This window comes from Lynx rufus, unplaced genomic scaffold, assembly GCF_022079265.1.
Source record: "Lynx rufus isolate CCGP_SWC_20201006 ecotype Redwood Valley unplaced genomic scaffold, mLynRuf1.p SCAF_6, whole genome shotgun sequence".
NCBI classification, from domain to species: Eukaryota; Metazoa; Chordata; class Mammalia; order Carnivora; family Felidae; genus Lynx; species Lynx rufus.
Window position 1 is genome coordinate 128783235 of NW_025814878.1, and position 15794 is coordinate 128799028.

A 15794-nucleotide genomic window follows, 5' to 3' on the forward strand; every position below is an offset into this window, starting at 1 on the left:
CATTTAAATCTTTGTAAGTGGTTGAAATGACTTCAGGCTTACATAAATATTGAATAAACCCTCAAAGTTTCTGAATTCACTTTGGTTATTCTTGTTTTAAAGTAACATAGTTAAGGGGGCACCCGGGTGGCTCAGTCGGTTAAGCGTCTGACTTCGGCTCAGGTCATGATCTCACAGCTTGTGAGTTCCAGCCCCGTGTCGGGCTCTATGCTGACAGCTTGGAGCCTGAAGCCTGCTTCTGATTCTGTGTCTCCCTCTCTCTGCTCCTCCCCTCCCTGCCACCCCCCTCACACTCTGTCTCTCTCTCTTTCTTTCTGTCTCTCAAAAATAAACGTTAAAAAAATAACAAAATAACATAGTTAAAAATATTGGACACTGGGGCATGTGGGTGGCTCAGTCAGTGAAGCATCTGGCTTCAGCTCAGGTCATGATCTCATGGTCCGTGAGTTCAAGCCCCGCGTCGGGCTCTGTGCTGACAGCCCAGAGCCTGGAGCCTGCCTCCGAATCTGTGTCTCCCTCTTTCTCTGCCCCTCCCTCGCTCGTGCTCTGTCTCTCTAAGAATAAATAAACGTTAAAAAAAAAAAATTGGACACTAGTGTTGTCCAGAAAAATTCAAAGCCAATTTTTCCTGTTCAAGCTGAATTACTCCTCTAAATAGTTGGTTTTTGTTCTTTGTCAAATGAACTATATAGGCTACACATATAGTGCCAAGTATGTGAGTTTTCTAAGGGGGCGGCTTCTGGGATTCTCAGGGCATCAGCAGCACCCTGCCCACCCGTGCAGAAATATAATGTGCTTAGTACTCCCATCACAGCTAGTTATCTGTCCCCACCTGCCCCCTTCCATCCGCTGTCCTCTGTGAATCTAAGGGACTGTCCTGTTCTATACCGACAAAGATAGTTTATAGTTTAAACCTGTGAGCCAGAGTGAGGACCTAAATATTTGTTTGAATAGTTCAAACTAATAGGAGTTATCCGTTAGCAATAGGCCAAAAGAAAAATTTTAAGTACATACAGCTTTTGTTTGAAATAACCCCAAACACCAAGGCTTTGAGAATCCATACATTTAAGGTCTGCAACGGACAGGAAGTCTGTTTATTTTCCGGCAAGGGCGTTACTGAGTTTGTACAAATATTAGCATCCAAAATTCATTTCTCTGTGTTGGAGTATAAGAGGATAATTTAGGGCAGGAATCAGCAAACTTTTTCTGTGAAGGGTTAGATGTAAATATTGTTAACATTCTAGACACAGAAGATTGTAAATATTTTCTGTGGTGACTATACATCTCTTCCACTGTAGCATGAAAGCAGCCATGAACAATACCTAAAGCAATGGGCGTGTTGCGTTTCAATAAAACTTTATTTATAAGACGTGGTTCTCAAACTGCAGGGATCATCAGAATGACCAAGAAGGCTTGTTTAAATGCAGATTGCTAGGTTCCATCCCATTGTTGCTGACTGAGTAAATAATAGACGGGGCTCTGGAATTTGCATTTCTGTCAAGTTCTGGGGTGCTGCCGATGCTGTGTTCCCTACTTTGAGAACTTTGATTAGACATATCTTTGAGTTAGAATTATGAATTGATATATGACCATGTGCTTCCAATTCTAGGATCTTATGGTCTTAGTGTTTATTTTCAAATGGAGCAAATCCAACACTTAAAGCATTTAATTTTTTTTTTTATTTTTTAAGTTTGTTTATATATTTTGAGAGAGAGTGAGTGAGTAAGTGGGGAAACGGGTAAAGAGAGGAGGAGAGAGAGAGAATCCCAAGCAGGCTCCACATTGCCAGCACAGAGCCCAACACGGGGCTTGAACCCACAAACCATGAGATCATGACCCAGGTGCCCCCTTAAATTATGTTAAAAGTTACTAGAAATGTATTGGAATTTCTAAAAACTATTTTGAGGGGTTATGAATGTTAACACTCTTAAAAAGGTACTATATTTTAGGCTAAACTTCTAATACCGCTATGGAAAGATACCTCCAAGCAAAATAATTCCATACCTCCAAAAATTTCTGGAACAAAATTTCAGAGTAGTTCTGCCCTTTTAACTCCTGAAGATTCTGCCCAGAAAGCAGGTACCTGAGTTTCTGTTGATTTACGTAGAAAAAAACTTATATTTTAGGAAAAATACTTAGAACTAAACAAAAAATTTTTTTGAATATCTGTTAAAAGTACAAATACTATCTTTTCTTTAATTTCCTCATTAGCAAAAAACAGAGGATATTGTTTTAATTTTGCTTTAACATTTGAGATTAGCTTGTGTTCATCTTTAAAGAAGCACGAAAACTCAGGTGATGACTTATAACAGGGATTGGTAGACTTTTTCCGTAAAGAACCAGATAGTAAATTTTTTTTTTTTTTTGCTTTTTGGCCCCTATAGTTTCTGTTGCAACTATTCAACTCGGCAGTTGTAGCCCCAGATGAACCACAGACAAGATGTTAACCAACGGGCATGGCTGCGTTTCCATAAAACTTTATAAAACCAGGTGGTAGACTGGATTTGACTTGAGGGGCCAGAGTTTGCCAACCTTTGTTCCGCTAGGTGTATCTTAACCTCCACCGTATTTTATTAAAAACTATTTACATCTTTTGTAAGGCTAGGGATTTTGGTTTGTTCTGCTTGATCAATTCTGCAGCTTAGCACGTTGCCAAGCACATGATAGCAGTCCGTAAGGACGTGACTGACAACCTCTTAGCTTGGCCGCCACCGGGAGGAAAGGAGTAAGGAGAAGAGAAAAAGAAAAATATACTGTTAGAGAGTAAGAGGAAATAAGGAAGTGGAACTATGAGAGGAGGAAGAAAGGTCACAAACTTGAGGTAGTAGGAGCCTTACCTGTATATTTGGGGCCAGGTGGTGGGCAGCTATGAAAGGGGCTGATTTAGTTGAGGCTCTTGATTTTATCTACAGATCTACAAACCTAATAACCATACATGCCCTGAAAGGTGCAAGTTTTTTTTGTTTGTTTGTTTTCATTTAGTACCATTTTTTGGATGGTCATATTTAATATAGAGACTGAAGTTTATTACCTGACGTTGCTTCTAAGCTTGTTTATTCCCTTGAAACTGTTCTAACACTCAGAACTTCAAAGTTCCCACCCACTGAGCGATCTGTCTTCCTTGGAGCACTCAGAAGTTGAAGAAAATGTATCTAAGGTACTATTTAATTGTTATTCAACTGGTTTTCCAGAACTAATATTATACTTGCATAATGTACTTATTCCTTCTTAAGGGATGATGTAGCACCATTTGTTTCTTATTTTAATAGACATTTATGGCCTTTTTTCTTTTCCTTTCCTTCCTTTTCCTTTTCCTTTTCCTTTTCCTTTTCCTTTTCCCTTTCCCTTTCCCTTTCCCTTTCCTTTTCCCTTTCCTTTTCCCTTTCCTTTTCCCTTTCCTTTTCCCTTTCCTTTCCTTTCCTTTCCTTTTTTTTGAGACGGTGGACCAAGAATTGTTGACGAAAAGTACTGGGTTCAAACATAAGCTGCAAAACTTGGAAGACAGAGGTGAGAGAACACTAAAATCTTTGCAGAATAAAGCAAAATTAATTTGCTTTTGACAGGCTGGGCTGTTATTCTAATTGCAGGAGAGAAAAATCACTCTACAGAGTGTTGGAGAGAGCACTGTGATCTGCTTACCTGCTCAAAAAGTGCATGAAGGTCAAGGAGAGACGGGGGCGGGGGGTGGTTTGTTCAGGACCAAGAAGTTTCAAGAAGCATATAGCTTGGGGCCAGCTACCTCTTCTCCAGCCTCAAAGGAGGCCTCAGTGGGGGCACTTTGCTAAGGATCTGGTCCAGGGGTTCTTTCCACTCTCCAGTAAGTTGGTCACTTACAGTTTATGATAAGGTTTTCAGGCAGGCCTGTTCACAGTGCTGTGAATTAGGATAGTACCTAGCCACTCTTGATGATGTTCCTGAATAGTTTTTCTCCTTACATGTTAAATGAGGTATCCGGAAGATTCAAATGGCTATATATTATACGTAGCGTATATTATGTGCGGTATGTCAACACAACAAACATCTGTGAATCAACATCCAGGTTAAGAAAAAGAACATTACTGTCTCACAATCTTGGTAGGCGCCACCCCAAATCCATCCCTGCCCTTTCCCCCTTCATGGGAGCCCATTAGCCTTAATTTTGTGTTGGATTCCAGTGCTTTTCTTTTTTTTTTTCATTTCTACATTGTGATACATATCCTACCTTCAGAAGAGAATGTAAAATATGTGCACAGTTTAAAGAATGGTTCTAAAGCGAACGTGTGTGTAACCACAACCCAGAGCGAGAACTAGAATATTGTCGCTGACCTAGCATCCTTCCACACTGGATCATGTTCTGTTACTTCCCTCCATCCCTTGAAGAGATCATGACAGTCCTGACTTTTGTGAAAAGGTTTCTGTTGCTTTTCTTTATTATTCTTTCTTGGTATGCATCCCTAAATAATATGTAGTGTAGTTTTATCTCACGTAAAATACAAACAAGTGGGGTCATACTGTGTAAATTTCATGTGGCCTGCTTCTGGTCAATATCATTTGTAAAATCTATTCATGCTGATGGGTGTGGGTGAAAGCGTATTCGTTTTAATCACAGCATAACATTCAGTTATATGAATAGACCATATTTTATCTGTCCTAGGACGGTGGGACATTTGGATTGTTTGCGGTTTGGGTTGTTTATAAATAATGCCACCGTGCAGAATTGCACATTTCTCCTGGTACCTATGTGTAAAATGTTCTCTAGGTATAGTTTTAGGAATAGAATTGGTAGACCACAGAGTTTATATATCTTTAACTATTGAAGATGTGCCAAACCGGTTTTCCAAACTGGTTGTATCAATTTGCTTTCTCATCAGCTGTGTACAAGAGTTGTGTTGCTTCATGTTACCCAACCCTTGGGATTTTAAAATTTCTGTGTGTGTTTATGTATGTACACACGTTGAAGTTTTCATTTGAATATCCCCGAATAAGATTAAGCATCATCTTGTATGTTAGCCATTTGAATTTCCTCTTTTGTGTAGTGTCTAAAATGTCTTGCCCACTTGTCTAAAGGATGGTCTTTTTATATCTCTTCCTAGGAACTCTTTGTATGTTGAGGACTTGGTTATAGGTCTTCTAAATGTCTTCTTCCACTATGTGGTTTGCACCTTCTCTTTTTGTGATGCTCTCACTGTAGGTTTTTATGGCTGGTTTTTCGGATAAAGTTTTTAATTTTGATGAATTCTAATTTATTAATCTTTTCTCTATGGTTAGCACTTTTTAGTCTTGAGAAATTCTTCCCTACCAAAAAGTCAAAGATAGTCTCATACATGATTTCCTACGTTCTATATTTTTAATGGTGTACATTTCTTATCATTATAGGTGAGTGCCACACATTGTAACATACATTATCACTTTGAAGTATTTTCTATTTTTAAAATTTTTTTCTTTGACCCAAAGATTACCTGGAAATGTATTTCTTTTCTTTTTTTTTTTTTTTTAAGTTTATTTATTTTGAGACAGAGAGAGAAAGAATGTACGTGAGCAGGGGAGGGGCAAAGAGAGAGAGGGAGAGAGAAAATCCTAAGCAGTCTCCATGTTGTCAGTGCAGGGTCTGACTCAGGCTCTAATCATAAACTGTGGGGTCATGACCTGAATTGAAATCAGGAGTCGGATGTTTTAACTGATTGAGCCACCCAGGTGCTCTGGATGTGTATTTCCTGATTCACAATGGTAGGGGATTTTCTTTTAGCTATGATTCTGTTACTCTTTTCTGGTTTGTTTGCACTGTGGCTAGAGGACACATTGTGGCTAGAGTCTGTATAACTTAATCCTTTGAAATCTTGAGATATACTTTCTGACACAGTATATGTCAACCTTTTTAAAAAGCTAACTTGTTAAGAGAGTATATTTCACAGTTACTGTAATATCTATACAAATGTACATCCATTAAGTCACTTTTCTTAACTATGTTCTTCAAATTTTATATTCTTACTAATTTTTTTCAGTCTAATTGTTCTATCAGTTGTTGAGAGTAGTACGTCAAAACCTCTCATTATGTTTGTGGACTCACCAATTTCTCTTTCTGGTTCTGTTCAATTTTACTTTGTATAAAATATATTTAGGTTCTTATGAATATAAAATGGTGTATCCATATAATACTGAAATTTTTATTACAAAGTGACTGCCTTTATCTTCAGTAATGTTTTTGTCTTGAAGTTTCTTTCTTTTGTTAAGCATTGGCATGGTATAAGTTTTTTATCCTTTTATGCGTAACAGATATATACTCATGTTACTGATATCCTTTGTAAGCAGCCTATAATTGGACTCCCCCAGCCCTCATATAATAGTATGTATTTTTACTGGAGTATTTAGTCCATTTACATTTAATGTAATACTCCTGTATTTGGGTTGTATCTACCAATTTATTTTGTACTTTCTGTGTGACTCAAACATTTTGTTTGTTTCTCATATTATTTTGCTTGAGTGTTCTCATTTTGCTTAAGCATTTTATGTATTTTATTCTTAATTCTATTTCTTCTTCTAATCATTTATATACTCTATTTCTTTTCATTTACTGGTTGACTTAGAAATCATAACATACATAACTTTTTAAAGTCTAATCAATAACATTATTTTCCTCCTAGATTATGTGTAGGAACTTAAGACTCTTGAATCCCATTAGCCTGCCCCAACCACAACATGTGGTAGTGTCCTTTATTTTAATTTTAAACCTTAAGACTTTGTTTTATGTAGTAATGTCCATTTTTATACACCTATATATTTACCATTTTGCTTACATTTTTCCTGTGTCTTACACTTCCACATTTTTGGGGACCTCTCTCTGCCTAAAATATATCTTTTGTGAAGGTCTGCTTGTAGGAATGAATGTCTCAATTTTTGCTTGTATGAAAATGACTCTTATTCTTGAATAAATTTTCACTGGGTAGAATACACATTGATTTGATACACTTATATATTGGAAAATGATTACATCAGAGCATTTACCATTTTCTTTTTTGTGGTGAGAACAATTAAGACCTACTCTCTTAGCAACTTTCAAGTATATAACACTAAAATCTGACCTGAGATCACCATGCTGTATATTGATAACTAAAATCACCATGCTGTACATTAGATCCCCGGAATTTCTTAATCTTATCATTGGAAGTTTGTACCCTTTGACCAATATCTCCCCATTTCCCTCACCTTGTAAAATGTTTAATACTCAACTTTTGTTTATATGTGTTCTTATAAAATAGTAAAGTAAATGCATGTAATTTTATGTAAATAGTATTGTTATATCTCATTTCTTATTTTACTCAGCAGTTTTTAAGATATATATTCATTGCTCTAGTACTCCTGTTATGTATCTACTACACTTTGCCTATCCTCTCTCAGTAATGGATACCAATGACTTTTAATTCCATGTCATCACCAAAAGTAATGGACACCATTATGTGTATCTTCTTATGCACCCTAATGAGATTAATTGCTCTCCTGAATGGTATGATTATAAATTCCCACAAGAAGTGCAAAGTGTTTCTAAATTTCTGTACCCCCACTAATAGTTGGCATTGCGCAGCTTTCCAAGTTTTGTCAGTCTAATAGGGCAACCTGATATTTCATTGTTTTACATTTCCATTTCTCTGATAACTAAGCTAGATATCTCTTTATATGCTTGTGTGTCTTTGGGGTTTCTTCTTCTGTAAATTCCTTTTGATATATCTTGCACTCTTTTTCATTGAGGTTTCTGTCTTGTCTTTTTTTAAAGTAGCTGCTTGAATATTCTAGATGTCAATCTCTTTTGCTTTATCTTTTTGTATCTGTTTGTAGTATTGCAAACATCTTCCAATCTATTGTCTGCCTACTAAAATTGTGTTAAGTTTCTTTACAGGGCAGGATTGCTCAACTTTAATGTAACCCAATTATTTGGGTTTATTTGCTTTTTTCCCCCCCTTTGGTAATGCTTATCTGTTTCCCTAGATAACCAAGATACTCTTTTAATTTTCTTTTAATTTTAGACTTCTGTCCTACACACTGAAATCTCTTATCCAGGTGGATTTCTTAGTTTCATATGGCTTTAGTAATGATCCAGATGTTAAAATCATTTAGTGATTTTAAGTCTTTTGTGTCACCTCTAAATAATTTTTGTTGTTCCCCTGGTGTTAAAATGCTTTCTGTCAAATATTAAGTTCCCGTATAAATGTAGGTCAATCTCTGGGAGCTCTTTAGCATTTCATAGGTCTGTCTGGATTATCACACTGATACTATCTTTTTTTTTATTACTCTAATTTCCTAGCACATCTTGCTATCTAATAGGGAGAGTTGATCCTCTTGACTCTTCTTTAAGGTTGACATAGTTGTTCAAGGAACTTTTATGCTTCTATAATTTTATTTTCCGGCTTTATTGAGATTTAATTGACAAATAATGAATAAGGTATACAATATGATACATGTATATGTTGCAAAAGGATTACCACAATAAGGTCAATACATAGGTTACTTCAAATAGTTTTTTTGTGTGTGAGAACTTTTTTAAGATCTACTCTTTTAGCTACTTTCAAATATTCAATACAGTATTGCTAACTGTAGTCATCATGCTATACATTACATTCCCCAAACGTATTCATCTTATAACCTCATTTGACCATGAAGTATATACCATTTGACCAACTTCATCCATTTCCTCCCTACCCCCACTATTGGAAACCAACAATTCATCTTCTGAGGAGTTCGGTTTTTTAGATTATACATGCATCATCATACAGCGATAGAGATCATACAATACTTTCTCTATCTGGCTTACTTAGCATAGTGCCTTCAGGTCCAACCATATTGTCACAAATACCAGGATTTCCATCTTTTAATCACTGAATGATATCCCATAGTGTATATATGCCACATATTCCTTGTCCATTCATCTGCTGATGGACACTTTCATTATTTCCATGTCTCGGCTGTTGTTAATAATGCTGCAGTGAACATGAGAGTGAAAGTATCTCTTAAAGATAGTGATTTGTACCTTGTTGTGATACCTCCAGTTTTGTTCTTCTTTCTCATGATTGCTTTGGCTTTGCAGTCTTGCGTGGTTCCATATCAACTTTAGGATTATTTGTTCTGAGATGTGTGAACAATGCTGTTGCTGTGTGGATAGGGATTACACCGAATCTATAGATTGCTTTGGGTAGTATGGACATTTTAACAAATATTAATTCTTCCAGTCCATGAACATGGCGTATCTTGGCATTTATGTTGTCTTTAATTTCTTCCATCGATGTCTTACAGTTCTCAGTGTACAGGTCTTTCACCTTCTTGGTTACATTTGTTTTACTAGGTAAGTTCTTTGTGGTATAATTATAGATGGGATTGATTTATTAATTTCTCTTCTACTTTATGAGTATATAATAAATGCAGAAGATTTGTATATATTCCGTCTCTGGAAACTGTGCTAAATCTAGTCATTCTGAGCATATTCGGTAGAGGTTTTGTTGGGTTTTCTATATCCCTAGTATCTTTGATGCCATCTGTGAGTAGAGTTTTATTCCTTACCAGTATGGATGCTTTTATTTCTTTTCCTTGTCAGTTGCGACTGCTAGGGCTTCCAGTGCGGGGTTGAATGAAAGTGGTAGGAGTAGACATCCATGTCTTATTCCTGATCTTAGAGAAAAAGTGTTCACTTTTTCACCATTGACTGTGATGTTAACAGTGGGTTTTTCATGACCGGCCTTTGTGATGTGAAGTATGTTCCTCCAAACTAACTTTGTTGAGACTTTTTAACATGAATGGATGTTGTATTTTGTCAAATGCTTTTTCTGCACCTGTTGAGATGACCATATGGTTTTGATCCTTCCTCTTGTGAATGTTAAGTATCCTGTTGGTTCGCAGATATTGAACTGTTGCATCCCCGGAATAAATCGTGCTTGATCATGACGATCATTTTAATGAGTTGGTAAATGCGGTTTGGTAATACGATGTTAAGGAGTTTTGCATCTATGTTCATCAAGTACACTGGCCTATAATTTTCTTGTGGCCTCTTTTTCTGGTTTTGATATTATAGTAGCACTGACCTCATAAAATGAATTTGGAAATGTGCTCTCCTCTTCTGTTTTGGGGGAAGTGTTTGAGAGGAGGATTTATATTCTTTCCTTTTCCAAATGTTTGTTTATTTTGAGAGAGAGGGAGAGGCCGCAAGCAAGAGAGGAGCAGAGAGAGAGAGAGAGAGGCAGAGAGAGAATCCCAGGGAGGCTTCCTGCTCAGCTTGGAGTCCAATATGGAGCTCAGTCTCACAATAGTGAGATCATGACCGGAGCTGAAATCAAGAGTCCGGTGCTTAACCTACTGAGCCACCCAGGCACCTCAAGGATTAATATTCTTTGATAGAGTTTACCAGTAAAGTCATGTGGTCATAAAGTTTTGCTTGTTGGGAAGTTTTGGGCTACTTATTTATCTCCTTACTTGTAATCAATCTCTTCAGATTTTCTCTCTTCCTTACTCAATTTTGCTCAATTTTATATTTCTGGGCATTACCCATCTCCTGGTTTGCCCAATTTGTTTTCATAGAACCTTTTATAGTATTCCTTTATAATTTGTTTTAATCTCTGTGGTATCAGTAGGGTTTTTTTTTCATATTTTTCAAGTTTTTTGATGTGTCTTGCTCACAGTTTATCAATTTGTCTTTTCAAGGAACCAATTCTAGGTTTCAATGAGCTTTTAAATTTTGCTTGTACTTCATTTATATTTGCTCTAATCTTCCTTTTCTGTTTACTTCAGTCTTTATTTTTTCTAGTTTCTTTAGGTGTAATTTTTCACTCTTTATTTGAGATTTTTGTTGTTTTTTTAGGTAGATCTATGTCACTATAAACTTCCCCTTTAGAACTGCTTTTGCTGCAATGCAAAAATTTTAGATCCTTGTGTTTTCATTTTTATTTGTCACCAAGCATTATTTGAATTTTTCTTTGATTTCTATATGGAGCCATTGGTTGTTTAATAGCATGTTATTGGCTTCTATGTGTTTGTTTTTTCTATTTTTCCTTATTTGATGTAATTGATTTCTAGTTTTATACCATTATAGTTGGAAATGACATTTGATATGATTTTCATTTTATTTTTTAATCAAAAGTGTTTAATAGAACTTTATTTTAAATTCCTGTATAGTTAACATACAGTGTTATGTTAGTTTCACGTGTACAATATAGTGATTCAACACTTCCATACATTACCCAGTGCTCATCGTGACAAGTGCACCATCACCCATTTCATGCATCCCCATACCCACCTCCCCTCTGGCCACCGTGTTTGTTCTCTATAGTTAAGAGTAGATTTCTTCATTTGGCCTTCTGTCTCTTTTTTTTTTTTTTTTTTTTTGCATGTACCCCTTTCGAATTAGTGTTTCTGTATTTTTTTCACAAATACCCAGTAGTGTAGTTACTGGATTGTAGGGTAGCTCTATTTTTAACTATTATTATTTTATTTTAGAGAGTGTGTGCAATCAGGGGAGAGGGGCAGAGGGAAAGAGAGATAGAATCCCAAGCAGGTTTCATGCTCAGTGCAGAGCCTGATGTGGAGCTTGATCCCACGACCCTGGGAACATGACCTGAGCCAAAATCAAGAGTCGGGCACTCAACTGACTTAACCACCCAGGCCTCCCTTTTATTTATGTGTATATGTATGTATGTTTGTATGTACGTATGTATGTATTTATAACTTTTGGGGGAACCTCCATACTGTTTTCCATAGTGGCGGCACCAATTTATGTTCCCACCAACAGTGCAAGAGGGTTCCTTTTTCTCCATACCTTCGCCAACACTTGTTTCTTGTGTTATTGATTTTAGCGATTCTGACAGGTGTTAGGTGATACCTCATTGTAGTTTCGGTTTGCGTTTCTCTGATGAGTGATGTTGAGAATCTTTCATGTGTGTGTTGGCCATCTGTATTTCTTCAGAGAAATATCTGTTCATTTCTTTGGCCTATTTAAAAAAAATTTTTTTTTAGTCTTCTACATATAAGGTTTTTATTGCTACCATAACAAGTTACCGCAAACTTAAAACCACTCAGATCAAATACATGCTTGGAACCATACAGATCTATTATCTTACAGTTCTGTAGATCAGGAGGGTGGGGGCTGCTTTGGGTTCTCTGCTCTGGGTTTCCCAAGGCCGAACAAGGTGCCGGAGGATGAGGTTCTGGAGGAAAATCCACTTGAAAGCTCATTCAGGTTGTTGGCTGAATTCAGTTCCGCATAGCTGGAGGATTTGGTCTTCTGTTTCCTTGCTGGCTGAGTGCCGGGAGTCCTTCTCAGCTCATTTCTTCTGCCCATTTTTAATTGGATTATATGTTTTGGGGGGTGTTGAGTTTTATAACTTCTTTATATATTTTATTTTTTATTTTTTAATTTAAATCCAAATTAGCTAACATATAGTGTAATAATGATTTCAGGAGTAGAATTTAGCGATTCATCACTTACATATAACACCCAGTGTTCATCCCCACAAGTGCCCTCCTTAATGCCCATCACCCATTTAACCCATCCCCCGACCCCTCCAGCAACGCTCGGTTTGTTCTATTTAAGAGTCTCTTATGGTTTGTCTCCCTCTGTTTTTATCTTATCTTTGCTTCCCTTCCCCTATGTTCATCTGCTGTGTTTCTTAAGTTCCACATATAATATACACACACCTCGTACCTTCCTTATCCATTTGTCTATTGATGGACACTTAGGTTGCTTTCATTTCTTGGCTGTTGTAAATAATGCTGCAATAAACATAGGGGCACATAGATCTCTTCCAGTTTATTTTCTTTGGGTAAATGCCCCTCAGTAATGGAATTATTGGATCATGTGGTATTTCTATTTTTAATGTTTTGAGGAACCTCCATACTGGTTCCACAGTGGCTGTACCAGTTTACATTCTCACCAACAGTGCATGAGGATTCCTTTTTGTCTACCTCCTCGTTGACACTTGTTTCTTGTTTCCCTGATTTTAGCCAATCTAACAGGTGTGGTGATAGTTCATTGTGGTTTTGATTTGCATGTCCCTGATGATGACTGATGTTGAGCATCTTTTCATGTGTCTGTTGGCCATCTGGATGTCTTCTTTGGAAAAATGTGTATTCAGATCCTCTGCCCATTTTTTAAATCGGTCTATTTACATTTAGCCATTGATAGGTAAGGAATTCCTAATGTCATCTTATTGTTCTCTGGCTGCTTTGTAGTTCCTTTGTTAATTTCTTCCTCTCTTTTGTGAATTGGTGATGCTTGTATATTCCCTTTTGTGTAGGTTTTGCTTTGTCATTACTAGGAGGCTTACATATAAGGTCTTAGATATCTAATAGTCTATTTCAAGCTGGTAACAACTTAAGTTTTATTCCATACAGGTTCCCCCAAATTTTATGTTTTTGTCGTCACAATTTATCTCTGTTCCTATTGGGCACACATTACATTATGGGTATAGTTATTTCCGATATTTTCATTCTTTGTGCTAGAGTTAAGTGATTAACATACCACCATATTACAGTATTCTGATATTGACTATATACACACTTGAAAGTGTGACATATTTTCACATGTTCGCATGTTACTAATTAGTATGCTTTCATTTTTGTCTTGCTGAACTACTTTCAGCATTTCTTGTAAGGCAGATCTTGTGGTGATAAGCTCCCTTAGCTTTTAATTGTCTGGGAGCGTCTTTATCTCTCTTTCCATTTTCTGAAGGACAACTTTTCTAGGTCAAGTATTCATGGTTGGCCTTTTTTTTCTTTCGGCACTTTATACATAGCATTCCATTTTTCTTGGCCTGCAAATTATTTGATGAGAAATCTGCTGATAGATAATATAAAATGATTATACCTGTAATACCCAAACCGCTCAATATAAACAGAGGTAAACATTATGGATGTTCTTCTTTTTTTTTAAGTTTATTTATTTTGAGAGAGAGTGCATGTGAGCAGGGGAGGGGCAGAGACAGAGGGAGCGAGAGAATCCCGAGCAGGCTGTCTGTTGTGAGCACAAAGCCTCCTAATGGTGGGGCTCAATCCCATGACCCTGGGAGCATGGCCTGAGCTGAAATCAATAGCTGGATGCTTACCCAACTAAGCTACCCAGGTGCCCCAGTTTGTTCTCTATAGTTAAGAGTCTGTTTCTTAGTTTGTCTCTCTTTCTTTTTTTTTTTCTTTACACCTTTGTTTCTTAAATTCCACATATGAGTGAAATCCTATGAAATTTGTCTTTCTCTGCCTGATTTATTTTGCTTAGCATTGTATTCTCTAACTCCATCCATGTCATTGCAAAAGGCGAGATTTCATTCTTTTTTATGGCTAATATTCCATTTTGTGTGTGTGTGTGTGTGTGTGTGTGTGTGTATACACCATCTCTTCGTTAGCCATTCATCAATTGATGGGCACTTGGGTTGATTCCATAATTTGACTATAAACATAAGGGTGCATGTATCCCTTTGAATTAGTGTTTTTGTATTTTGGTGGCAAATACCCAATAGTGCTATCACGGGATCATCAGGTAGTTCTGTTTTTAACTTTTTGAAGAACTCCCGTACTGTTGTCCACAGGGGCTGCACCAGTTTGCCTCCCCACCCACAGTGCAAGAGGGTTCCTTTTTCTCTACGTCCTCAGGCGTTGTAAGTAGAGGGCCACCCCGGCAGGATAGTTGAAACCGAAGTGGGTGCAGACTGGGGTGTCCTGGGTGCCTCCACGCAGAAGGTACTCTGTTGGGGCAGCCGGAGCCGAAGCAGGCAAGGGCCCGGAGGTTTCGGGCCTCTCCGTGAGGGGGAGAAGTTGAGGGAGGTGCCCCGGCAAGTTGTCTGGAGGTGAAGTGGTTCAGGCCTGGGGTGTTCCAGGGCGTTTTGCGTCTTGGTGAGACCGCCAGAGCTGTAGTGCCTGCTGATCAGGGGTGTCTGCTGTGTGCTCCACTGGCACCCCCTTGATGGGAGGGCTGGGGCTGCGGCTGGTGTGGAGGTGGGTCAGCTTTGGCAGCCCAACCCCGCTTCCATCTGTGCTATCAAGGTAGAAGGGGAACGTAAAGCATGGCGCTCACCAGCCCCTCTGATCCAGAGTGAGTTCCAGCAGCCCCGTCCCCCCTCGTTTGGCAGGTTCCCTAAGGCTAGATCTTTTATATCCTAGTTGCCCTTTTAAACCACAGCTTTTATTCTGTGCCCCGGAGCAGACAAATCTGTTCCCCTTCCCTTAGTACTTTCCCTCCCCACTGCAGAGGGGAGTGCCTTCGTTACTGTGTCTCCCTCTCTCTCGCTGTGCAAAAGCTGTTTAGTCAGCCCACCATTCTTTAGAAGGAATTCTTCTGGAAATGTGTGTGTGTCTATGAAGGAGGGAGTTCCGGGTCTCCCTCCGTTGCCGTCTTAGGAACTCCTAAGGTATCTTACATCTTTTTTTTTTTTTTTTTGTAGGAACTTAGATATTTTTGGCATTCGCTTATTTACGCATTCAATGAACATCTCCTGAGTGTCTGCTACAGACCAGGCACTTTGCTAAGTGTTATTCTGATGGGGGAAAAAAAAAAAAAAAAAAAGACAACATGCCCGCTTTCAGTGGAGCTTACCTTCCAGTGTGTGTGTGTGTGTGTTGGGAGGAGGGGCGGGGAGGGCAGATAATATACAAGAAAAGTAAAACACGCACTGTGTTACGTTGTGATAGAGGCTAGGAAAAACATGGAAAGAGATTTCAAAGCTGGGGGGTTGTACTGAAACTTTACGTCGGTCGCCCAGAGGAAAGCTCAGGGCAGATCCGTGAGGGAAAGGATTCAAGTCCGAGGAGCAGCAAGAACCAAAGACCTTGAGATGAGAACATGCGTGGGGTGT

General features: G+C 38.0%; 1 protein-coding gene across 1 annotated transcript in view; it reads left to right on the forward strand.

The window, feature by feature from the left end:
* The window catches only part of SYCP2L (synaptonemal complex protein 2 like), a 113564-nt gene that overhangs the window by 78119 nt on the left and 19651 nt on the right, over window positions 1–15794 (forward strand). Inside the window, exons 23-25 of the mRNA XM_047101200.1 lie at window positions 1950–2079; window positions 3084–3157; window positions 3438–3507. Coding sequence (XP_046957156.1) covers window positions 1950–2079; window positions 3084–3157; window positions 3438–3507 — 274 coding nt within the window. The remainder of the gene's footprint in view (window positions 1–1949; window positions 2080–3083; window positions 3158–3437; window positions 3508–15794) is intronic.